The 23333-nt window shown below is 46.8% G+C and overlaps 11 protein-coding genes across 11 annotated transcripts; 8 read left to right on the top strand and 3 right to left on the bottom strand.

The window, feature by feature from the left end:
- Positions 1 to 400: 400 nt before the first annotated feature.
- On the bottom strand, positions 401 to 4844 carry PICMEDRAFT_70579 (hypothetical protein; the record flags this gene model as incomplete). The annotated part of the gene is made up of 4 exons (XM_019163679.1): positions 401 to 913; positions 993 to 1064; positions 1364 to 3817; positions 4149 to 4844. 4 exons carry the CDS (start codon positions 4842 to 4844, stop codon positions 401 to 403), a joined length of 3735 nt encoding a protein of 1244 aa, XP_019020112.1.
- Positions 4845 to 5743: 899 nt separating this feature from the next.
- On the top strand, positions 5744 to 6682 carry PICMEDRAFT_89958 (hypothetical protein). Its single transcript, XM_019165054.1, has one exon. It carries the CDS (start codon positions 5963 to 5965, stop codon positions 6470 to 6472), a length of 510 nt encoding a protein of 169 aa, XP_019020111.1. The 5' UTR covers positions 5744 to 5962; the 3' UTR covers positions 6473 to 6682.
- A 211-nt stretch (positions 6683 to 6893) lies between these two features.
- PICMEDRAFT_70578 (hypothetical protein) lies at positions 6894 to 7745 on the bottom strand (the record flags this gene model as incomplete). The annotated part of the gene is made up of 1 exon (XM_019163678.1): positions 6894 to 7745. The coding sequence occupies one exon, from the start codon at positions 7743 to 7745 to the stop codon at positions 6894 to 6896; it is 852 nt and encodes a 283-aa protein (XP_019020110.1).
- Positions 7746 to 9205: 1460 nt separating this feature from the next.
- PICMEDRAFT_14502 (hypothetical protein) lies at positions 9206 to 10138 on the top strand. The gene has a single exon (XM_019160406.1). The coding sequence runs from the start codon at positions 9319 to 9321 to the stop codon at positions 9928 to 9930; it is 612 nt and encodes a 203-aa protein (XP_019020109.1). The 5' UTR covers positions 9206 to 9318; the 3' UTR covers positions 9931 to 10138.
- A 71-nt stretch (positions 10139 to 10209) lies between these two features.
- PICMEDRAFT_14501 (hypothetical protein) lies at positions 10210 to 11336 on the top strand. Its single transcript, XM_019160405.1, has one exon. The coding sequence runs from the start codon at positions 10271 to 10273 to the stop codon at positions 11222 to 11224; it is 954 nt and encodes a 317-aa protein (XP_019020108.1). The 5' UTR covers positions 10210 to 10270; the 3' UTR covers positions 11225 to 11336.
- An 835-nt stretch (positions 11337 to 12171) lies between these two features.
- On the bottom strand, positions 12172 to 12931 carry PICMEDRAFT_14500 (hypothetical protein). Its single transcript, XM_019160404.1, has one exon. It carries the CDS (start codon positions 12681 to 12683, stop codon positions 12288 to 12290), a length of 396 nt encoding a protein of 131 aa, XP_019020107.1. The 5' UTR covers positions 12684 to 12931; the 3' UTR covers positions 12172 to 12287.
- Positions 12932 to 13191: 260 nt separating this feature from the next.
- Positions 13192 to 13771, top strand: PICMEDRAFT_14498 (hypothetical protein). The gene has a single exon (XM_019160403.1). It carries the CDS (start codon positions 13326 to 13328, stop codon positions 13716 to 13718), a length of 393 nt encoding a protein of 130 aa, XP_019020106.1. The 5' UTR covers positions 13192 to 13325; the 3' UTR covers positions 13719 to 13771.
- Positions 13772 to 14007: 236 nt separating this feature from the next.
- PICMEDRAFT_14497 (hypothetical protein) lies at positions 14008 to 16653 on the top strand (the record flags this gene model as incomplete). The annotated part of the gene is made up of 1 exon (XM_019160402.1): positions 14008 to 16653. A coding segment is annotated over one exon (2163 nt), but the record flags the coding sequence as incomplete, so codon positions are not given.
- Positions 16643 to 17605, top strand: PICMEDRAFT_14496 (hypothetical protein). Its single transcript, XM_019160401.1, has one exon. It carries the CDS (start codon positions 16811 to 16813, stop codon positions 17450 to 17452), a length of 642 nt encoding a protein of 213 aa, XP_019020104.1. The 5' UTR covers positions 16643 to 16810; the 3' UTR covers positions 17453 to 17605.
- A 79-nt stretch (positions 17606 to 17684) lies between these two features.
- Positions 17685 to 21341, top strand: PICMEDRAFT_89832 (hypothetical protein). The gene has a single exon (XM_019165053.1). It carries the CDS (start codon positions 17854 to 17856, stop codon positions 20872 to 20874), a length of 3021 nt encoding a protein of 1006 aa, XP_019020103.1. The 5' UTR covers positions 17685 to 17853; the 3' UTR covers positions 20875 to 21341.
- Positions 21094 to 22776, top strand: PICMEDRAFT_9490 (hypothetical protein; the record flags this gene model as incomplete). The annotated part of the gene is made up of 1 exon (XM_019165097.1): positions 21094 to 22776. The coding sequence occupies one exon, from the start codon at positions 21094 to 21096 to the stop codon at positions 22774 to 22776; it is 1683 nt and encodes a 560-aa protein (XP_019020102.1).
- Positions 22777 to 23333: the final 557 nt, after the last annotated feature.

Here is a 23333-nt window from a genome sequence, read left to right as displayed (position 1 = left end):
CGCGTCCGGCTGCGTTTCACCGCGCCGAGCACCGAGCGCCGAGCGCCGAGCTCCATTCTCCGACGCTGATCGACGCGGGTTGTCGAGAAAAAAAGCCGATCGACCCGATGAGGGTTTTTGTTACATCGGCATCATTTTTCTTTCCCGGCCGCGGTTCGCGCCAGGGAGGAGGGGCAGGGCGTCTGTGAAAAGGTAATCAGCCAACCAAGCCTTCATCTTATCAGATGAAACTAAATTCAGGAAAAAAAATATATACGTACTTCATCATCCTAGAGAAAAAATATAAAGACAACGAATAAAGTGGGTGTGGCACACCCGGGTGAATGGGTACAGCGAACGTGTAGTGTAATGTGAGACGGGGGTGCGCCTGTCTCTCTCTCAGCTCTGCTCACTGGGAAACTTACTCGACCTTCTCTCCAACCTTGTCCATCAAGTCGGCGGCTGGACCGTCGGCAACGACAAATCTGTCGGTCAATGGGGCAAGAACGCTCTTGTAGATCAACTCGGCACCGTTGGTGCTTGGCAAAGCGATGTAGAGCAAGAACAAAGTCTTGAACAAGAAGTATGCTGGGATCCAGTAGAGAATGGTCTTGGACCAGAACTCAACGATTTGCAAGGCGGCAAACACAACCCAGTAGGTCAACAACTTGGTGTCGTCGGTGCTGGTTCTGGTCTTCAACGCCTTCAAGGAGAGGTAGCCTGGAAGAGCAAACCCGGCGAGGTTGCTCAACAATTGGCCAATCCCGCCAAAGTTTAAGAAGACCATCAAGAAGTAGAGGGCGCCGGCACCCAAGACCGCGTAGGATCTTGGCAGCTTGGTTTGAGCCTCAAAGGTGTCCAAGACGGAGACGTGCTTGGTGCTCTGTGGAGAACGAGGTTTATGGTCATTGACCGCCAATGTTAGTTTCACATCCTGTCGCAGAGATCCAAAGGGGTAGCGGGTATTAGTAGGCTGAGCTGTCTACTAACCCTCAAAAACGAGCGGTACTTACTGCATCGATCTTGGTCAAGTATTGTTGTGCTTGAACTTGAATGTTTTTGAAATCCATTGCTGAGTCTGATTGCTTGTGCTGCTGTGTTGGCTTTACTCAATTGTTCATACAGGTCTCAGCAGAGAGGAAGTGGTGTTCGTCCCTTGGCCAGCTGCCTATCCATCGTTTGCCTTTCTGCTCCCACCCTCGCACGCTCGTCCGACTTTTTTTTCTCCTTTCCGCTTTCTTCGCCCGCAATTTATGCCGCAAAACAGACAGACTCAAATTCGACGCGTCGCTCCCGACTCTACGTATATACTGTATGAGCATGCAGGTGATCGAAACTAATAGTTTATAGATAGGTTATGGGCAAATTACAACACCGCCTTCACGCCAGCAAAGTCAAACTGCCTGTCCACCTTGGATCCGTTGGCAACGTAACTGAGCTTCACACGGATCTTCACCTTTGAGCCTGGGTTTCCAGTAATCTTTACGTCCAGTACTGTAAAATCCTGCGTAGCAAGAACCGTCTTCGAGATGGAAGATAGCTGCAACTTTTGGTGCTTTGGCACAGCGCACAAAACAGATATCCCGCTGATAGATGCACCGGTTGTGCTTACGTTTTTCACTATCGCCTCCAAATTGGCAGCCCCGTTCCCAACGCTCTTTTCCACAAACCCAACTTTGATCATACCATCGTTGAAGCCCTCGATTGACTCAGGCTCGGCAATTTTCGCAGTAAAGCTTGCTAAGCTAGGGCTATCAGCAATAGTCGTACCATTGAAACCACCAGTGGTGTTACCAGCAGCTTGACTGTTGAACAATCCCAATATGTTACCATTTTTCTGCTCAGCAGGATTTGCAGCATTGTTGGTTATAGAGGAACCTCCGAAAATATCAGAGAGAAGGTCAATCGCAGACTCTTTCTCTTTCTTCACATTGCCGCCAGCATTGTTACTACTAGCAAAATCGTCTCCCAGTAAATCTAATAGAATGTCACCTGTTTTAGAGCTTCCATCACCTGCACCATTACCGGACACCAGGTTGTGTGATCTATTCAATAGAGACAGGCTCTCATGCTTTCTAATGCTAGGAGCCGGCATTCTTTCTAACAATCCCCTCTTAATAGATATAGGTTCACTGAAAATCTTCGCATACTCAATGGCACGTGATTGAATCTCAAGATTCATGTCAGTTGTGGATCGATTGATTATCTGTCTGAGTTTCTCAATTAAACTTGGCTTTTGAATTTTGGTAGATAATTTCAAACATGAGGTCAAAACGTAAATTTTGATTTGAATTTTCTGCTGTTCCGTAGAATAATTGGCAACTGCAAGAACAGAATTAATCAACTCGACAATCGATTCCTCTGTTATCTCTTTGTCAATATTTGCAATCACCAAATCTGCGTATTCTCCAAGACACCAGACTGTGACTAAAGATAATCCATACTGATCATATAGCCCCGCCTTCAAGGTGGTGATCATATCAGTTAGGATTTTCTTAGTTAGGCTTTTATTTCCAACCTGCATAATCATAGCTAGAATGGAAGATAGAATGGTGTCATTACAATAATTACCTGCTGTGTTCAACATTGAAATCATCGTTTCTAAGGTCCACTCTAAATTAGCATTGTATTTTTCACATGATATGGATAGTTGGGTTGTTATGTAGGTCTTTAATTCTTCATCTTCTTCATTCGTCAAGTACTTCAATAACTCCTTCGTTAAGAGTTTGATGTTTTGCTGATTCATGATGCCAAATGTCAATTCTAAAGCTCTACGACGAATGGATATATCACCATCGTGCAAACAGCCAACGATTGTTGCTCTGTGTCTTTGCACAGCTAATGGTTCAAACTCAATCACCTGTAAAAGGGTATCCAATGCAACATATCTTATATTGTTGTCCTTTTGAATCAAAAACTTACTCAAAATGTTGATACCTAAAACCTTTAGTGAGGAATCTGAATCAACAGCAAAGATAGTTTTCACCGTCTCATACAATATCGCACACCCTGCACCTTTTGTGTTCTCGAAATTTGCGCAAACTTGAGTCAATAAGTCATTGAGTGATTCTAAATACTGGGAATCATTGTCATGCTGAAGAATAGTCCTCAATGACTTCATTAAAGAAACAGTCAAAAACGGGTCCGAAATTCCCTTGACACTATATTCGGGAGAATATCCAGTTGTTGTCAATAGTTTGATTTGTGCAAGTAATTTAGGAACCAACTGCTTTAGTTGCGGACGACTTGTTTCATCATGGTAATAAATAGAATCAATTAAACAACAAGTACCCAATAATACACCGTGTGATTTCTCATTGAGTAGGTCACTGATATAAGGCAAATAAACCTCAGTTAGCATGGGATCTTTTTCGACCAATTTGGCAGCAACTAGTGCAGCTTTTTTCTTGATGTAAGACTGTTGAGATGTTAATAGTTTCTCGACGTCAGGATACAAGTCTTTTGCCAATTCAGGGGAAGCAATGTTACCAAGTGTACATAGAGCCAACCCGACAATGAATTGATTTGATGACTTCATATCGATGTCCAATGAGTTGGTAAGAAGTGTGAGGATATCCTGGGATTCGTCCAATATCAACATGGTGGCCATGTAACCGACTCTTTTGTCGGTAAAACGTGGAGACGCTAGCAATTTCAAACATTCGACTTGTCCGAAGTACGTTGGCTCCCCTAGAATGTACAAATATAAAAGTTTTTGAATGTTTCTTTTTCTTTTGTCGTTGTCCAGATGAATGTCTCTAAACGAAGACCTTATTTTAGCACTTTCTTTCCGGATCACTGCACGTTCTGCAGCAATTGTTTTGCTGTTCCGGACAGACTTTATAAATGTCTTGAGTGATCCCATTGCAGCTAATCTAATGAGTAACAACAAATATAGAGCAGCCGGTCTTTGACCCTCGTACCATTTACTTTTGACAAACACGGATTTGAGTTCAAAACAATAATACAATACCTGTAAATGTGCTCTTCATCATTTGAGCGCCCAGCTTGACTAATGCTTTTTCACTGTCGCGAACCTCTTCTCGAGCGAATCTTGGAGAAGCCGCCATTCGTGGCAACATGGGTGAAACCAAAATTAGGCAATATATATCTATATAAAGGCTGTACCAAACAATTGAAGGATATACAATTTTTCATAAATCCCGTACCATCGCCAACAAAAATGTTTTTGAGGTCTTTATGAGATGCATATACGGAGGATACGAGTAGAAGAGCCGCTCGAATGTGTTGGTTTTGAAAAAAAGTGTAAACAACATCAAGACAAAGACGAAGGTAAGTAGCATTGAGAAGAGGAGCACGGGAAGTACCACTGGGTTAGCGTTAGTCGAAGTGCTGCCCTTCACCAAAGATCTAAAGATGCTTACGCGGTCTGTGTATTTGGATGCGTCATTTCGCAAGTGGTGAGTCTTTTCAAATCTCCGGTTCAAGAACATGAGAAGCTGGCGCTTGTTTTTCAGCCTGAGTAAAGAGTTCTCGTTCTCGGTGATGAAGTCGTTACACTGTTTGCTGTGCAAGTCGACGTGAGCCTTGAGCCACTCGTAGAAGACCCCCCTGTCCCGCTTGCCCTGTTTCGGGACCCGCCCCGGGGACTTGTCAGCCCTATGGCATTGAGCTATTCTCGACCTCACCAAAAACTCGATTAGCTGCGCATAGCTGAACTTGTCGAAAAGATCAAACTTCTTGTCCTTAGTGCTGCAGTAGATTTTTGGAATTTGGAATTGGGCGGTGGAGACGTCATCGGAGGTCTCAGCGAAGTATTCTTCTTCGGAGAGCAGGTCGGGCGCCTGAGATTGCTCCAGTCCCATGAACTGCCATGGTTCCTGCAGGACTTTTGTGCTATTCATCGGTCGGTCGGTGGATTGCTACTTCGTGATAAAAGTGAGGGTGGGAGCGGAACCGAAGATCATCCTGCAGATCCGAACAAGTATCTCGGCTACGACATTCGCTAAGCAGCTCCACACCTTTATATACGGTGCTCTTTTGGTGTGGCTGGTTTCGAGGTCCTAAATGTTCTCTCTACAAGGACAACAGCATCATTTCTTTGGTGTTCTCTTTTGTGATTTATCACAAAATGACCATTACTTATCTGCCAGGTCTCTCTCTAAGCCGCCACCGTCTCCGGCTTACGTAACACAACATTGTTTTTTTCCGCCTTGGAAGCTCTGTTTTAATTCCGGCAAGCGGTAATGATGCGTAATTCACTGCTAGAATGAGACCGCGCAGGTGAAAAATGCTTCAAAAGGAGTCTTCCGGCGTCTCGCTTCCTAGGCCCCGCACTTTTTCCAGCGGAGAGCGCCCTCGCCCAACGCTTCCTCCTCCTTCCCATTTTGCATTCCTGTATGCACCACCGGGGACGCCCGGTTAACCCTCTGTTTTCAGGACCGTATGCTACAGCTTTCTCATCGGCTTCCGCAGTCCGCACGCCTCTTCTATGCGCCCGTCTATTTCTTTTTTTCCCCTCTCTTTTCTTTTTCTTCACTTTCTGCGTGTCTCTTCCGGATCTACCTACGCCTGCCTCGGGTTGAGACCAGCTTGTCGGCCTGCTTCGCAGATTACACAACAGGGACCGCTTCGCAGATAACAGCGTACAATAAGTAACGCGGCACAACAGAGGACATCCGACAACATTGTGGCCATTCCTGCTTGGCCCCTGTTGTGCTGCTCCGCTACGTGCTGCTCTGCTTCGTGCTAGCTACTGACTCCGTCTATATACATACATGCAACCTCCACTGGTCTCGAATTGCATACGGTGTTCGGGCCGATTGAACCAGCCGTCCACCCTGTCGTATAGGATAGTCCCAAATACTATCGCAGGATAGAACGGAATGGAATAGAGTACGTAGGTCACAGGGTGTAGCGTGGTGTGGCCTGGGGCAGGTTGCGCGGGGCCGCCCTGCCCCAGATCGTACCTCTGTGTGCATACGACAGCAATCCCACTTACCGAAAACGACAACCTGCATGCATGGATGCATGTGGAAAGCCGGGCACCGGACGAGCGCCCAGAGCCCAGAGCCCCACTGAAATCCAGGCTCTGGGCTCTGGGGTGGGCCAGACCCTCCTCGCCCCGCTTCAGCCGTCGGAGCGACGGCAAGGCCAGCCAGGGGAATTCAGGGAGACCCAGTGGCAGCTGCCGCAAACGCGAACGCAAACGCGAATACGGCTGTTTTGCACCGGAAGGAGCAGGAGCCCGAAAGCACAGCACACGGGGCCAAATACGGGCAGAGGGGTGGGTGTTCGGGTGGGCGCCTCCCTCCAGCGACCCCTAGCTCCCCCTCCTTACTGCGGCCGGCGGAATCCTTTCCCTGTTCGCCCCGCTGCTTCTGCCTCTTCCGCCTCTCCTTCTGCCTTCTCCTCCGGCTGCAGGCTGCAGACTGCAGGCTGGGGGCTGCGAGCTGCGACTGGCAGTGCGTATTTGTGCAACAGCCGGCCCCTGAACCTTGGATCTCGGGCGTTGCGAAGCGACTGGCGTTAGCCCGAAATACATTATATGTATGTGGCAACGCGCGCATATATCCCGGGCGTCCGCCCGCTGTTACGTTTATCGTCGCCGGTGGGTGTGTGTGGGGCCGGGCTCAACGGGCGGTTCGAGACTGCAGCCTGCGGCCGGCGGTGCGGAATTGACACATTTCCAGCGGTCGGGATTGCCGGTTCGGCCTCGGGGAGGACGCAGCTTCCGATGGGAAATAATTATGGCGTTGGCTCGATTCGATGCTGCTGATGAGGCAATTAGGTTTTTAAAGGCGAGACCAGCGGCAAGGCGGCAAGGCGGCAAGGCGACCAGTCTAGAAACAAAGTTAGTAGGACAGTAGTGGCATGTGATAACAGGAGGTATATATAGTTAGAAAATGAAAGTTATGCGTACATACGGATATAAATCGATAGAGCGGGACTACCTAGTGGATGCCGCAGCGGCGTAGCTCGCCAAGGGGGACACCACAGCGCTTCAACGACCGCTGTCCCCGCCAATGGTTGACTAACTGGTATGGCCTGCTGAACTTCTTGTTGCACCCCCATTTTTCCCCGTTGGAATGAAACCCTTTGCAAATGTGCTCCTTTGAACGTCTGTGTTGTTCCCTGATGTGTCTCCTTAAATAATCCTTAGACAAAAACGTACCCTTGTAATGACATCCCGTGTAGTTACATTTATATTTGACCCTGTCGTTTTCGATACCAGATCGAATTTCCTTGATAAGCTCGTTTTCGTTCCCAATATCGTCCGTTTCGGTGTCGACCTGTATTTCGATGCCGTGGCCGTGTTCATGGCCGAGATCGTGGTCCAACTCATCCACGTCGACGTCTGAGTTCGACATCGAAGAAGTTGACGACGAGGGCGAGAAGGAGTGCTCATGGAGCTGCTGGTGTTGGAGCTGTTGTTCGGCCACCTGGTGGTATAAACTGAACGAACTCACTCTGCCTTTGGATATCGACGAAGGAGGTGAGGGAAGAGCATACAGCGTACCCCGGGTGTTCCCACCAAAGCCGAGACCACTGACGCTGTTTCTGGCCTGATACGTTGGAATGGGGTTCAGCATGGTCGAAGACGAGGAGGCAGAGGAGATGGACGAGAACGGCGACACCGAAGGGTTTCTCGACGCCGGGCAGTCGCTGCTGTTATTGCTGTCCACCGGATATATCTTCAGTGCCTCCTCTTTCTTTGGGTCCAAACCCTTGTAGAGGTAGAAAGGTCTAGCAGCCTGCAGGGACCCGGGCTCTTCTCCGTTCGATATTACCGTGCGAAGCGACATCTTGTTGCGCACGCGGTCGTCCATGTAGCTGGGTGACGGATACGTGAAATACATCAAGAATATATGTGTGTGAGTGCTGCTCTTGTAGGGTGTTGTGCACAAGCTATTCTCAGTCTTGGTGTATCGGATAGGGTGAACTTTCCGATGCCGTGTGTTCTTAGATACGTGAGTGTGCGTGTGGGCGAATCGTGCGACGTGGGACGGGAGACAGATATCAAGATAGAGGTGTGTGGACAATTGAATTGACGGATGGAGGGATAGGAGAAGGAGGGAGAAGAGGAAAGAGGAGGAAAGAGGAAGAAAAGAAGAAGAAGAAGATTACAAAGGCCAAAGACCGGGGCCCAAGGAGGCAGGGATGGCCGGCGAACCGCAAGCAGCATGGGGTGGAGGGGGGCCACGAGAGCAAGAGGGAGGAATGGTGAACACCTTTATACGAGATAGCGCAGCTGCAACGCTGCCCCAACCGCCCGGTCCCTTGTGCATCCCCATCCTGGAAAAGCCTCCTGCAATTTGCACCGCATCCAATTGGCCCAAAAGGGCCCAGAAACTCGTAGAACGGGGGATTCTTCCTTCTGCGATTTCGAACAACCGAGACTAAGTGCCCTCTTTCTTCACTCACCGCTGGCTCGCGTCTCCAGCCAACTCTGTTTTTTTCTTCGTCCCATTCTTCTTCACCACTGAGACGCCGCCGCGCTAATGCGGCCCGCACCTCCCCACCCGGGACAGCGACAACACGGGCAATCCCGATGGCTGCAACACCCTGTCCCGCCGGCTCGCCGCTTTGGCGGGCGGTCCCGGCGGGCCCTCCCGCCGGCAGAGTTGCCGCTGCTGCTGCTGCTCCTCAAGTTACATCACTGCCCCCGCTCGTCAGCAGCGCCCGCAAGCCTGCCTGCCAGCCCAGACCTGCCCTGCGCCAGTGCCTGGAACGCCTCTGAACCGGGCCGGTGCAGAAGGGAACCCGCCAGTCGAGACACCGCCGGCGTTCCTTTCAACCCATCACGCATACACGCCTGCCACCTTTGTACACTACACACATTTCCACGCCTCCCGGCTACACTCACAGCTACACACACGCCAACGCCGACCTCCGCGAACGGCGAAACCGGCACACCCGCTGCCTTCACTACCCGGTCCTGCATCTCGCCGCAGCACCGGCCTACAGGCACCCCGCTCCATCGCCACGAACATCAACCGCGCCGGGCCCCTGTCCTGCCGTTCTGCCTATCACTATCGCCCCGCCGGGCCCGGCCCAGCGAGTGCGGCCGACGTTCTCCTTCGGGGCGCTCCACGCGGGAGCGCCCCGATCGGGGGTGCTTACGTAACACGCCGGTTTTGCGGACCCGGCTTGCCTGCTGCCCCACGGCGCATTGCGGGCTCGTCTTTAAAACAGAGCTTTTCTGCCGTTCTGCGGGCGGTCTCTATCCACATCGGGCAGCGCCTTCTTCGCAGGCAGCCGTTGTGCTGATCTACGAGCTAGTTCTGTGTTTGCGTGTCCACTTGGATTTCTATTGCCACTAACCCTCTTTCACAGCCAAACGGTCTTCACTCCACCTCCCCCTGCACCCCCCTCCACATGTGTTTCTGCTGCTGCGACTGCTGCTGCTGCGACTGTCTGCTCATCGTCCTCGCTGTGTTGTTCCCTCCGCTGCCCGTGTGCATCAAAAAGGGACTCTGCTCGTGCGACTTCCTCATCAACGTCTGTCTCTGTCTCTTAGGATGGATTCCCGGCATGCTGCACGCGTGGTACATCATCCTCGAAAACCCGGACAAGGTGCGTGTTGACGACGAGGAGAGACAGATCTTCATCGTCTCGCCTTCGCAGACCACCCACGTGGTGATCAACAAGCAGCCTAACCAGACCCGCATCAAGTTCAACCACCCGGAACCCTTTCTAGAGAGCAGCAGACACAACTCGCAGAACTCCGAGTTCAACAACAACAACCTGCTCAACTCCAACAGCTTGAGTCCTCGCTCAAACACCCCGCTCATGAAATCGCAGAGGAGCCAGTACGTCGCCTCCCCGCTGAGCCGTGTGGAGAACAGCTACGGTGCTGTCGGCCCCAATGAGGGCTCCAGCAACTACAATTTCAACTACAACGACAACGACAACGACAACAACGATGACGGCGAAGGGCCTCCAAGCTACGAAAACGTGATGAACGAAACCGCCAAACAATACAGATAGTCCTTCACACTACCCGGCGTAGGCACTGTCCGGATTTATATATGATACTATTCCCTTCACTTCGCATCTTCCTCTCGTTTTTTGTTTTTAATAGCACTTTTTTGGGTCATCAGCTTCTTGTATACTATTTAGCCACTTATTATCTACTTCTCTTCCGTGAACGCAAGAAATAGTATTTTTCCTCGCAACGTAAGAAATTTCACAGTGATAAAATCCTCGCGGTCTTACCTCATCCTCGACCGTAGATGTGGGACTTACCTCGGCCAGCACGTGTTAGCACGTATCTCCCGGTAAAACACTGCGCCAGCTTGTAAAGTACAACAACAGTGGACACAGAATAATGGACAACAATAGCCTCAAATACAAACTTCGATATAGAATACCTAAAACGCATCAGCATCTAGTATCTACTGTGGAAATTAGTCCCGACGGTCACACTATCGCAACATGTTCGGCTGACAAAACCGTCAAGCTCTGGGAAGCACAAACAGGAAAGTTGCTTGCCACACTGCGAGGACATAACGAAGGTATCTCCGACATAGCGTTTTCGTTTAACAACAAGTATCTAGCTAGCGCATCTGATGACTTGACAATCCGCATATGGGATCTCAAGTACGAGAAAACAATCAAACTTTTGAAAAACCACACATACCACGTGAATTGCTTGAAATTCGACAAAAGATCACGAATACTAATCAGCGGGTCGTCCGACGAAAATATAAGAGTGTGGGATTGCAAAAGAGGCCGTAGTATGCGGACATTGAGCGCCCATTCCGACCCGATCTCAAGCTTGGACCTCAGCTTCGACGACACAATCATCGTAAGTGGCTCATATGACGGGTTAATCAGATTGTTCGACACCGAGACAGGAGGATGTTTGAAAACATTGATCTACGACAAAGAAGGCTCCTCTTTTCCTATCAGCCACGTGTGCTTCTCCCCAAACTCCAAATACATTCTCTCAAGCTCGTTGGATGGTGTTCTCAGATTATGGGATTACATGAATAATAAAGTGCTGAAAACCTACAGAAATGTAGATGGTTTACCCATTGCTGAAAAATACTCGTTAGGAACGAATTTTATTGTCTACAATAATGAATCAATGATCAACTCTGGAGATGAGCAAGGTAACATTTTGTTCTGGGATATTCAGTCACAAGAGTTACTTTTCAACCTGAAGGCTAGCGAGTGTGATAGTCCAATAATGCAGGTGAAGAGTCACCACTCAGGCAAAAGCCTTGTGTCAGTCTCACTAGAAGGAGAACTTTGTGTTTGGGATTACGTTGTACAATAAGTTTTGAACCACTAATCAATAAGTCTTTGTATTTCAATTTGTTTAGCACGAAACATGTATATTTCTGTACCAACAAACTAATACTATTTAACCAACTAACACGTTTTTGTTTTGATGGATATTTGAATATATTATTTGATTAAAGTGTTATACAAATATTATTTAGTATTTATATATTTAAATTTGAATTAAAACTCGAGGAGAAAAAAAAAGATGGAGCTACATTAACACAGAGAACATCAAATCAGAAACATCAGTAATTAGCAAATGTTTTTTTTAGTAAAAAAACCTTGAAGAGGAAAAATATTCAAAGTAAGAAAGTCAATTGAAAGCTAGGAAGATTAAAAAAAAACTCATGATGATACTAAAACAAAGGGAAGCTCAGCGGTTTTGCCTTCTGAATTAAGCAGCAACTTCTGACTTCACAGCAGAAGCAGCAATTGGTGCTTCTTCAGCAGCTGGTTGTTCGTCAGCTGGAGCGTCAGCATCTGCAAGAGGTGCAGTTGTCTCCTTCTTGTCTGATGTGTTACCGAATCTCTTTTGTAAAGAGTCGTATTGTTCTCTGACAACCTTGAGAATTCTTCTGATTGGCATTGTTAATGTATTTACGATTATTTAAAGGAGAGCTTTGAGTACGATGAGTAGTATCCGAGTCCTGGAGAAAGAAAGAGAGAAAAAAAGGAAATATAGAGAAAGAAAGCGACATGAGAGGAAGAAGAAGAAGAAGAAAGGGAGCAGGAAAAGAAGAAAGAGGTAAAAGCAATAAGCAAACAGGGGAATAAGTCCATTTCTGGAGAAGGGCAACAGATTTTTGACCCAATCCTGAGGCTCATCAATTTTTGTATATGTAGAAGTTGCCCCGGTGCCTCTTTCGTATAAGATACCTTTCCTCTTTCCTAAAAGGGAAGAGCACAATGATTTTCATGACCGCGAAGCGGAGACTTATGGCTAACTTTGAGTTTATAGCATCACACTATACACTGGAAATAATAAGAAAAAACTAATATACACATTTTATACCCTTAGAAGAAGACAATCTTTTATAACCCAAACATCAAGATGCTTATAATTCTTGAGAAGCCTTGGCCTTTGCAGACTTCTTTGGCAACAAGGATTGGTGGATGTTTGGCAAAACACCACCTTGAGCAATAGTGACATGACCAAGCAACTTGTTCAATTCTTCATCATTTCTGATGGCTAATTGTAAATGTCTTGGAATGATTCTGGTCTTCTTGTTATCTCTTGCGGCGTTACCTGCCAATTCTAAGATTTCAGCAGCTAAGTACTCCAAAACTGCAGTCAGATAAACTGGAGCACCAGAACCAATTCTTTGTGCGTAGTTACCCTTTCTCAAGAGTCTGTGGACTCTACCGACTGGAAAAGTCAAACCAGCTTTTGCTGATCTTGAAGTTGATGCTTTTTCAGAAGAACCTGCTTTACCACCTTTACCGCCGGACATTGTTATTTGTATTTATTTGTAAGTGTTTGATACTTTGCTTAGAGAAAGAAAAGAATACAAGAAAAAAAGAATTAATTTGTGAAATTGAGTATGAACTACACAACCAACAGGGAAGAAAAGGGTGGAGAAGAAGGGGATTGCTGCTTGTATTTATAAAAAATGCCATATATTCATAAAAAGTCTAAGATGCAGTAGTGCAACAGACAAAGCAAGCTTTGAGGACAGCATAACAATGAAAAGGGTGTGGCTAATCCGGGAAGGCTGGAGGGCGAGCGGTCTGTAGTTTACACGCGATGTGTTAAAAACTGGTCCGGTAGAAAAGGTGCGAAACAGATAAAAAACTAACTGATGGTGAGGTAAAAGTTTGATTTTGCAATTTTGTTAAGGCCATGTAGAAGAAAAAGTATGCGCGCGAAACTGACGCTAAATAATAAACAATCCCATTTTTGCCTGCTGAGCGTATACATGGCTTGCCAGGTGAAGTTGTTATTTAAATCCACACCCATTCCCAGAGCTTTCCCACTTCTCTCGATTTGTTTCGGTTTGATTTTCTCTCTGGGTGTAGTATCTGTTGATTTTATTTTTATTTTTCTTTTTCCTTTCTCAACTCAAGTTTATTAAACAACCAAAAGTAATCACAAAATGGCTCCAAAGGCAGACAAAGTCGCATCCAAAGCTCCAGCTGAGAAGAAGCCAGCTGGTAAGAAAACCGCTGCAGCAACCGAAACTAAGAAGAGATCTAAGACCAGAAAGGAAACTTATTCTTCCTACATCTATAAGGTTTTGAAGCAAACCCATCCAGATACCGGTATCTCCCAAAAGGCAATGTCTATCATGAACTCTTTCGTGAATGACATTTTCGAAAGAATTGCGTCAGAAGCTTCCAAATTAGCTGCATACAACAAGAAGTCTACCATTTCCGCTAGAGAAATTCAAACTGCCGTTAGATTGATCTTGCCAGGTGAATTGTCCAAGCATGCTGTTTCTGAAGGTACCAGAGCTGTCACTAAGTACACTTCTGCTGCTACTGCTTAAATTTAGCCGGTTTGTCTTCGTCAAAAAAATCTGTTTCTATTTTATTTAGGGTGTATATTAGTATATAAAAAATCAATGGGATTTATTTTCTATTATGTTATTATCTTTGTTGTAATTTTGCTGTAACTTCAGGAAGCTAGTCGTGTTTGACCACGTCTTTTTGATCTTGAGCACGTGACCAGCCCCTGTTCTTTCCCACTCTATACAAAGGCACCAATATTTTTTTTCAATTTTGCAACTTTTTTTTTCATCTATGCACGACAAAATTTTTATTTATTCCAGTTTAGACATTATCATTTGGAAAAAGATGGGAAGACAGGATAGCTGTTTGTGTAAATAACAAGCAAACTTTTCCGTTCAAACAGCAGAATATGTCGTCGGTTATTTATGATCCATTTGTGGTGACAAATCTTCCGAGACTCCCACCTAAATCAGATGTCTCGAAGCTTTGTTTCACTTCTCAAATAAACGATGCGCATTCTAGCAGTTTTGACATTAGTATCAGTGGCTCATATATTGCCACTTTTATCACCAGGCCTTCTCCTAAAATGATATGGTCCTACGCTTTATCTCCGCAAGCGATGATTACAGCAATGGAATCTTTTGACTTCGAGGATATAAGCTCTAATAATCAGAGTAGTAACAACCATTTATTGAATGACAAAAAACTCTTTGCCATTGGTTACACAGAACGTAAGAAGAGCAAATTAAAATTCATCACTTATGGTATAGAGGAAAATAATAACGGCAGCAATTTGGAAGACGAAAACCAAAGCAGTTCGATGTCGGTAGTCAATGAAGAAGAAAGACATACGAATGAACTGGAAAATATTAAAGAAGTTAGAGATAGGTCGATTTCCGTTGACAGTGAAATCATAGGCTTGAAATTCTCAAAAGACTCGAAATCTGTTTTTTCGATATCCGCCAACGGAGTAATTAATGTCTGGAAATTTTCAGTCGATACAAATGAAATTGAAACACCAATCTTGAACTTTAACGCAGATGGTCTTGCACATAAAAAGAGGAGAGTGATATTCCATAAATTCTTCAAGCCTGAAGAACTGAAGATTGATTCTCGTTCAGAAAAGGTTGAACAATTGTTGTTAACGGCAGAAACGTGCTCGAAGAGGGATTCCATAATTGTGCGTATTTACTCAATCAACAGCAACGAAGTTCTCGAGATTTCCAGCTCTACCATCTCTGGTCTTGGATCAATTGATGAACTACAATTCACTCACGAAATCTCTGGCAAATTGATTATTCTCAAGCATGAACCAGAACTTGTGATTAAGTCGTATGACTTGCCTTTGATTGACAATGAACAGACTTTGAAAATTGGCGGTGTTTTCAAGCATGAGCCACAAGATGCACCAACCTCCATCATGTGTGCTTCTACAAACAGAGTCCTAGTGACTAAAGGTAGTACCGTTGCGTTGATCGATATCCAATATGAAGCTTTATTGTCTTCGCTTGACTTATATTCCAGGTCGAAGGAACAGAACGTCAACGCTAAACCACCGAGAAATGCCACTTTGTTGAGTGTACCAACAGTTGCAGGTAATACACTCAGATCTAAGAAAACTTTCGCTTTGTTGGTTTTAAAAAATACCAAAGAGAACTATTCACAAATACAGTATGTATCAATCGACGTTGGACTCGGAAAATTGAGGGATGCGTTAGTTTCGTTACCGGACAGTGAAGAAAATGGCGCTGAAAACTTCATAAGCTTTACACCTTACATTTCCTCTAACGAGATATCGGATGTTGATGCCGAAGTGAAGTATTTGAACGAACAGGTGCTGAAGAACAACGAAGAAATGAGGGATGTGTACAAAAAGCTCAAGGAAATCAAGGGCTCCGGTGATATGAGTCTTTTGGAGAGCCGTATGATTTCATATTTGAAAAATGCCCCTTATGGTGAATCACACTCAGATAATGATTTCAAGGTGTACGAGTATGAGAAGGACAGATTTGTGGACCCTAAATTTTTCAAGTTGTGCACGTTGTTACTTTTCAACTACAACGCACAGACAGATTCGATATCGCTAGACTCTGAAAACATTCCTGAGACAGCCTTAACATACGTCCTGACGCACCCTCTTTTTCCTACACCGTATGCAACTGGCTTACTTAGAGTACTTGAGGTTTCGCCAAGGTTGCAAAGGCAGGCGATTGTGACATGCGTCAACATTCCGTGCCACGACTTCATACTTGAGTTAAGCAGCGCCGAGAACGATGAGATCTTTAAGGATATCGTCAACCGGCTGATCGATGAATTTTCTTCGGAGGAGATTACGCAGGAAACGGTGAAGATAATGAAGAAGAAGCCCGGTCTTGGCAGCAAGAGCAACGGCACAGGTTTTGACCTGGACAAGATCATCGGCAAAATAATCAAGCTGAATTACGGTTACGAGGTCTTAAACTCGTTCATCGACTCCAACGGGTTGGTGTTGAGTCTCCACTATGCGAACGATGACACACAGTTGGCTAAGTTGATCAAGCAGACGCAGACTAAGGTGAAGTCGATGATCGACGACACGGCATTGCTCACGTTGGTGAACCAGACCCTGACGAATGCTGAGCTTGGCAGAGAACAGGAGAAGAGCAAGAAAGCCAGTAAGAAAAGTCTGAGAAATAGCAAGCCATCCTCTGTCTCCGCTGGCGCCAGCCAGCTTGGCGAGATCGAAGTGGAGACGAACAAGCTTGACATGATGCTCAAGGTCGGCGGCAGGGACTCTCAGTTCTCCAAAAAAACTACACGCACGAAGGTGTCCCCATATACTATAGACAGACTTACTATCTAGACTCGGTGTGACGCCTGTAACCTTCATCATGTAACCTTTATCATCTGTAATTCCCAGCCCGTAGCAAACTGAAGACGTTTCTGCTTGTCCGGGTTGCTCTCGCCGAACGTGAAATGGCAGCCGCCGCTCTTCCAGTCGGCGCAGTACGCGGGCGCCCAGGGGGGAGGAAGCGACGTGTAAGGACCTATAGAGACACGCCAAGGATCCGTCTTTGGTTGCTCCACGGCTACTCTCTATGGTGCTGCCGACTCTGGCACACTCGACCTACACAGACAGACACACTTATACATGATGAAGATTGTTGCGTCTCTCTTTGCTATTTTGGCGGCATTGTTCCTCTTTGTCTCGCAGTCGGCCGCCAGCGCCGGTGAAGCCGGCGACCTTCCAGAGATCACCCACAAAGTTTACTTCGACATCACACGGGGCAGCGAGCCTCTGGGCAGAATCGTCATTGGCCTCTTCGGGGATGTGGTGCCAAAGACAGTCGAGAACTTCTACCAGTTGTCCAAGTCGGGCGACCCAACCTTCGGCTACGAGGGCAGCACGTTCCACAGAGTTATTAAGAGCTTCATGATCCAGGGTGGCGACTTCACCAAGGGAAATGGGACCGGCGGCAAGTCTATCTACGGCGCCAAGTTCCCGGACGAGAACTTCAAGTTGAAACACGACAGACCGGGCCTGTTGTCGATGGCCAACGCCGGCAAGGACACCAACGGCTCCCAGTTTTTCATCACCACTGTTAAGACCCCGTGGCTCGACGGCAAGCACGTCGTCTTTGGCGCAGTTGTCGAGGGCTTTGACGTCGTCCAGAAGATCGAGAACTCCAAGACCAGCTACGGCAACAAGCCTGTTGTTCCGATCAAGATCCAGGCGTGCGGGGCTCTCGAAGTTGACGCCGCCGCCGCCCCTGTCGGGAAGGACGAGTTGTAAGTTCTTCATCCTTTTCTTTCTACTAGATCTCTGTATTTCCTGTATACTCGTCGAAACCCCCATCTTCCACGTCCATCTCCAGCTGCCCAAGCCCTCTCCGGGGCAGGCACCCGCCACACCACCGCTACGCCGACTGCACCGCCACGGCGCTGCCGCCAGAAACGGAATGCCGGGCAGAGAGCCATAGACTAGAAGAGCGGAAGGAAGAAGATAATAGAGCAGTCGGGGAGACGCTGATCTTCGGGCATGAGAGTTCTGGAGCAGCCTCGACAAGCATACCAGGCGCCAGGAAACCGGCGTTTTGCTCTGCAACAGAAGAGAAGGCCCCCACTGGCCTCCCGTGCGTTTTTTTTGCTCTTTCGTTGCTCCCGAGCGTGCAACGGCTTCTCAGAAACGAGACAATGCCGACGTCCAACAGCTACGGCGACGGCGCTTTCCCGAGATCGATACCCAAATCCATTAACCAGCCTCGCCAGGCGTCGTCGGGCAACACACTCGCCAGGAGCTTCATGTACAGCAGCTATAAACCGAACATGACGTCGCCGATCAACTCGATATCTCTTCAGGTGCACTCTTCTGACTCCGTCCACGAGGACTCAGCCGGCCTAGCGGCGATCGCCGTGCCGGACATCGACACCGACGACACCGCCGACGAGTCGCCGCTGTCAACAACGCCTAGCAACACGTATCCGAGCTACTCTACCGCTGTGGCAGAGTACTCCCCCGTTGACGAGACGTCCAACATGTTGCCCATCACCCACCAGACAAGCCACGCGTCGCTGAGCTTTTACGGGTCCTACGACGATCCGCACGTTGACATCGACCCTGCGTTTGACCTCGAGGCTTTAAAGACCAAGCAAAGCTCTTTCTCCTTGCGGAACACAATAGACTTCTTCAAGGAGGCAGACAAGGACACCCTTCTCCATGAATGCGTGTACAGGCCCCTCGGATACATGCCTGCGGTCTTTCTTGGCACGTTGCTCAACGTGCTCGACGCTTTGTCGTACGGGATGATCATGTTCCCCATTGGAGAGACAGTGTTCTCCTCTATGGGGCCTGCAGGCTTGTCTATGTTCTATGTCTCGACAGTCATTTCACAGCTTATATATTCTTTCGGGGGCTCCGCCTTCAAGAGCGGAATCGGATCGGAAATGATCGAAGTGACCCCATTTTTCCACCAGATGGCCATCAGTATCATGCTAAAGTTGCAGAATGACGAAAGGTACGCACAGAGCCCCAGCCTTCAGGACATTATCATCACCACGACGATCTTTACTTTTGCTATCTCTGCCATAGTCACAGGTTTGTGCTTCGCCATACTAGGCAAATGTAAGTTAGGGAAGCTGGTCGGGTTCTTCCCAAGACACATTTTAGTCGGTTGCATAGGCGGTGTTGGCTACTTTCTGTTTGTCACAGGTATCGAAGTCTCCTCTAGATTGGAAGGTGGCATAGAGTACAACTGGGAAACCCTCATGTACCTTTTGCAACCGCTCCCCTTCCTACAATGGACGATTCCATTATTGCTGGCAATAATATTGATTATCATCCAACGTTACAACTCCAATCCTTTGATTGTCCCATGCTACTTTATTGGCGTGTTTGCTGTGTTCCATTCACTCGTGCTTGCAGTTCCGTCTTGGAACTTGGGCTTGGCACGTGACTACGGTTGGGTCTTTACAGCGCAAAACTCCAACGAGCCATGGTATTCTTTCTACCACTATTACGACTTCAAGCTTTGCGATTGGTGGTTGGTTTTGGACCAACTTCCAACCATGCTTGCTTTAACGTTTTTCGGTGTTCTACACGTCCCCATCAATGTTCCAGCGTTGGCATTGACCATTGGAATGGACACATTCGATGTTGACAGGGAGTTGATGGCTCACGGTGCATCTAATTTCATAAGTGGATTGTGTGGTTCCATACAGAATTATCTTGTATATACCAACTCCGTCTTATTCATCAGGTCAGGTGCCGATTCTAGGTTGAGTGGAGTGATGCTAGCCATCGCAACGTCCGGCATAATGTTCATCGGCCCAGTTCTAATTGGATACATTCCTGTCTGTGTTGTCGGCTCATTGATTTATCTTCTAGGATATGAGTTATTGAAGGAATCTGTGTGGGATACAGTAGGAAGGTTGAGAAAGTTTGAATACATCACTATCATCATCATCGTATTGACCATGGGCGCTTGGGATTTCGTGTATGGTATTTTGGTTGGTATCTTATTGGCATGTGTTTCCTTTGTCATTGAAGCCGGTAGTAAGAGGGTGATTAGTGCAGTATACACAGGTGAATATGCGAGGTCAATTGTTGCTAGGCATCCAAAACAGCTAGAATTTTTGAAAAACGTCGGAAAACAAATCTGCATCTTGAAACTATCCGGTTCCTTGTTTTTTGGCTCGATCGGAGGGTTGGAGGATGAGGTCAGAAACATGTTTGATGTTGCCAACTATACAAAACAACCTATCAAGTATTTGATTTTGGATCTGAACAACGTTTTGACCTTTGATTTTTCTGCCACCGAAGGATTTAAGAGAATTCGAAATTTGCTGATGGAAAAACAATGCTACTTTTTGTTATCATCAATTGACAACAATTCTGCCATAGTTGATTCATTGAAGTTCTGTGGACTATGGGAGACGGAAGAGCACCAAGAAAAAATCCAGATGTTCAATAATTTAAATTCTGCATTAGAATGGTGTGAAAATATTTTCTTGAAACACTACAAGGAATTGATTGCTCAGAGTAAACAACCAAGCCTTACAATAGGGAAAGAAATAAAAAAGAAACAGACAGTCGGTACCTACAATGGTTCTTCTTCGGGTGGTACTGATTCTGGCTTAATGTTTGGCACCCCTAGACACGTCCAATTCATTAATGCCGCTAGAAGGTATAATCAAAAGGAGCAACTTCAACAGGATTTAATCATGAATAAGTTGAAAGAGAAGGACCGCAAGGCCTCAGTATCGACGATGAAGCAACCACTTTACTTGGTTTTACAAATCATGCAAGGATTGAGTAGCATATATGACGAGAAGTTTTGGGGCAGATTATCACCATATTTGAGGAAGTCAATATACAAGGCTGGAGAGTTCATTTACGACAAAAACAGTAACCAGCCATGCTTGTACTTTTTTGAAAGCGGTTTAGTTGATTTCAAGATTGAATTCAATGATTTGAAGTTTACCATCAACAGTTCTGAGTTGCCATTGACGATGTTTGGTGATATAGTCATCACCAAATCGGATAGGACAATAGACTACAAGGCAAATACAAGTTGTGTTATGTGGGTGTTAGACTCCAGCGCAATCAAAAAGTTAAAGACGGAAAATAGAGATGTTTACGAAGAGCTATTAGTGGTTTGTATCAGGATTACCACACAGAGATTCGAGAGCATCACATCGAATGTTTTAATCTCATAGTTATATATAAAGGTTTTACCAAATTTAATAAATGCGAAATAAAGTAAACAGCCTAGAAAATGATTAGATGGGCAGAAATATATTAGATCACGTGACTGGTACACTTTTTTTGACTAAAAACTAAGAAGGAAAAGCCTGATGGAACCTTCAGGTAAAGCCTTGAAGAGCTCAAAATTTCATAGTGAATCGAAGTAGACGAGTGCTTTTGAACCTAACACAATGGTTTTGTTTGCCGGTGAAATTAAGAACAAAAGTGAACTAGAGACATGGCGTGAAAAACTTGGAATCAAAGTTAACCCTAATCTCAGAATAGAGAAAACCAAGGAGCGTGGTATTGGAGTGTTCTATACATGCGAGACGCAGAATGAGTCCAGCGAACGTATCGAGTTGATGCGAATTCCACACACGTCGAGTTATAACATTTATACTTTGAGAAAACTAGTGGATGAGAACTTAAGTGCCGAGGATAAGGCGATTGTGAAAAGGACGCTCAGTGTGATTTTTGCAAGAAGTCGAGGAAGCAGTGAAAGTCTCATACTCATTGCCTATTTCATTGGCTTCTTGATAGTGTCGAAAAAAAGAAATGCAGATAGTTACCGCAATTCAGAAACTGATGAGTTCAAACAGACAATGGGAACATATTTGTCTGTTTTACTCGACACGACTATCGGCAATTTGTATGGAGACCACCCTGACATCCTAGAGGACTTTTTGAGTGCATTCCCAGGAAACGTCGTGCTGAAAAACTCAATTGTTGATATTACTAGCGGATTGTGGGATGAGATTACTGATACGTTGAATGAAGAGTTTCTTGAGAAAGACGAGGCCATGAAGGTGGAGGAAGTGTTACAACTGTGTGGGGCAATTCGATCAAGAGTTCTAGAAATTCCCCGAGAAGTTGAGGGTGATCAGGAAGACTACTACGTTGACGTTACACTTGTTCCGATTCTGGACTATGCGAACCACGACAATGAGAAGCGAAACGCGTATTTCGATGTTGACCGTAAGAGTCAAGAAGTGGTATTGTACTTTGAGCCAAACAAAGTAGCATCAGAAAGAGACCAATGTGAAATCTTCATCAGCTATGACGAATATGAAGATTTGCATCGGATGTTTGTCAACTACGGGTTTTTCCCATTGAACAAGGAGAGGAGGACTGTGATCGAAATCCCGATTATTGGGTATTGTGAGAGCAAGCTGATGAGCGATTTCGAGATCACGAGGAGGTTATATTGCATTCGACAGACTCCAAATGTGCAGTTTGAGGTGTTGTTCGACGCTAAGGGAGGAGTAAAGAGTGTTAAGGTGCTGGACGACGAGTTCTACTCCTATCTTGCCTTCAAGGATGACTTGCCCTGGAACCAGTACGAGAAGGAGGACGACGAGGCCATGAACGAGCTGAATGAGCTAAACGAGGGAAAGAAAGGGGGTGAAGTGGATATGGAGACGGAAATGGAGCTCGACTTTGCGAGAGGTTTTCAGAGGAGCGTGGCGATCGAGAGTAGCTTGTCTGGGGAGGAAACTAGTCGCCTCATGAAGATATTGTGGGATTACGTGTGTGAATTTTTTGTCAAGTTCAGTGCGAAGTGCAGACTCTTTAACGAGATTATTGCAGAGTACGAATTCGCTGGGAACGAGGGTAGGAACATTGTGAAACTACTCGATTTGTACATTGCTGTCTGCGACCACGTTTTGGGAAAGGGTGGAGAGGCTGATCGTATATTGGACGCCGGTTCCGTGTTTGGAAAGCGCAGCAAGGATCGGAGCAGCAGAAACAAAACTGCATCAGGAGAGGACGCGGACGAGGAGGATTTGCAGGGTTTCCTAGCGAGCCGGATGGTCCCTGTGTACAACTACAGCGCATCTGCCGACGGAGTGGAGATAGGAGAGCTAGAGATCTAAGAGCCTAGACCATGTGTGTGTGTGCGTATATAGATCTATGTACTGTGGTGTCTCGCAAGACCTAGGAAAGCGAAATGGGACATGTTGTCACCGCTGTGTCGGCAGATGCAACAGAGGCTCACGCTAGCTCTTTGGGCTGATCCTCTTGTCCGGCCAGCAGCAGCAACAGCTGTCACGGGGCCGGAGTCAGGTGAAGTACCACTGCAAGAGGATGCAGTGTTGAAACCGGCGGACGCACACGGCCACCACGCTAGCATCGACGTTCATGCAGGTCGATAAGACTGGGCTGGGTTTCTTTTTGTCCACAGGTGTTTTCTTCTGTCCCGTTCCACAGACGGGGAAACCGTCGGATATGTCTGCTGGCCCGGTGCCTGCTGCCGCCGGGTCTGGCTTTGCACGCGTCTATGCCTGTCAGGGGTCTTGTCGGCGGCCAAGCGTCGGAGTCCGCCTGTCGGCGCCACGCTTTCTCTCGCGAGGCCGACTGCCGGGCGTGCAGCCGGTGCTGGCCCCGTTAACCGCGCTGGCGACGTCGGCGGCGTCAGCGCTTTGTGCAATCG

The sequence above is a fragment of the Pichia membranifaciens genome, assembly GCF_001661235.1.
Source record: "Pichia membranifaciens NRRL Y-2026 unplaced genomic scaffold PICMEscaffold_1, whole genome shotgun sequence".
In the NCBI taxonomy this organism is placed as follows: Eukaryota; Fungi; Ascomycota; class Pichiomycetes; order Pichiales; family Pichiaceae; genus Pichia; species Pichia membranifaciens.
The sequence above is the reverse complement of the archived record's forward strand: the minus strand, read 5'-3'. Positions and strand labels throughout refer to the sequence as shown.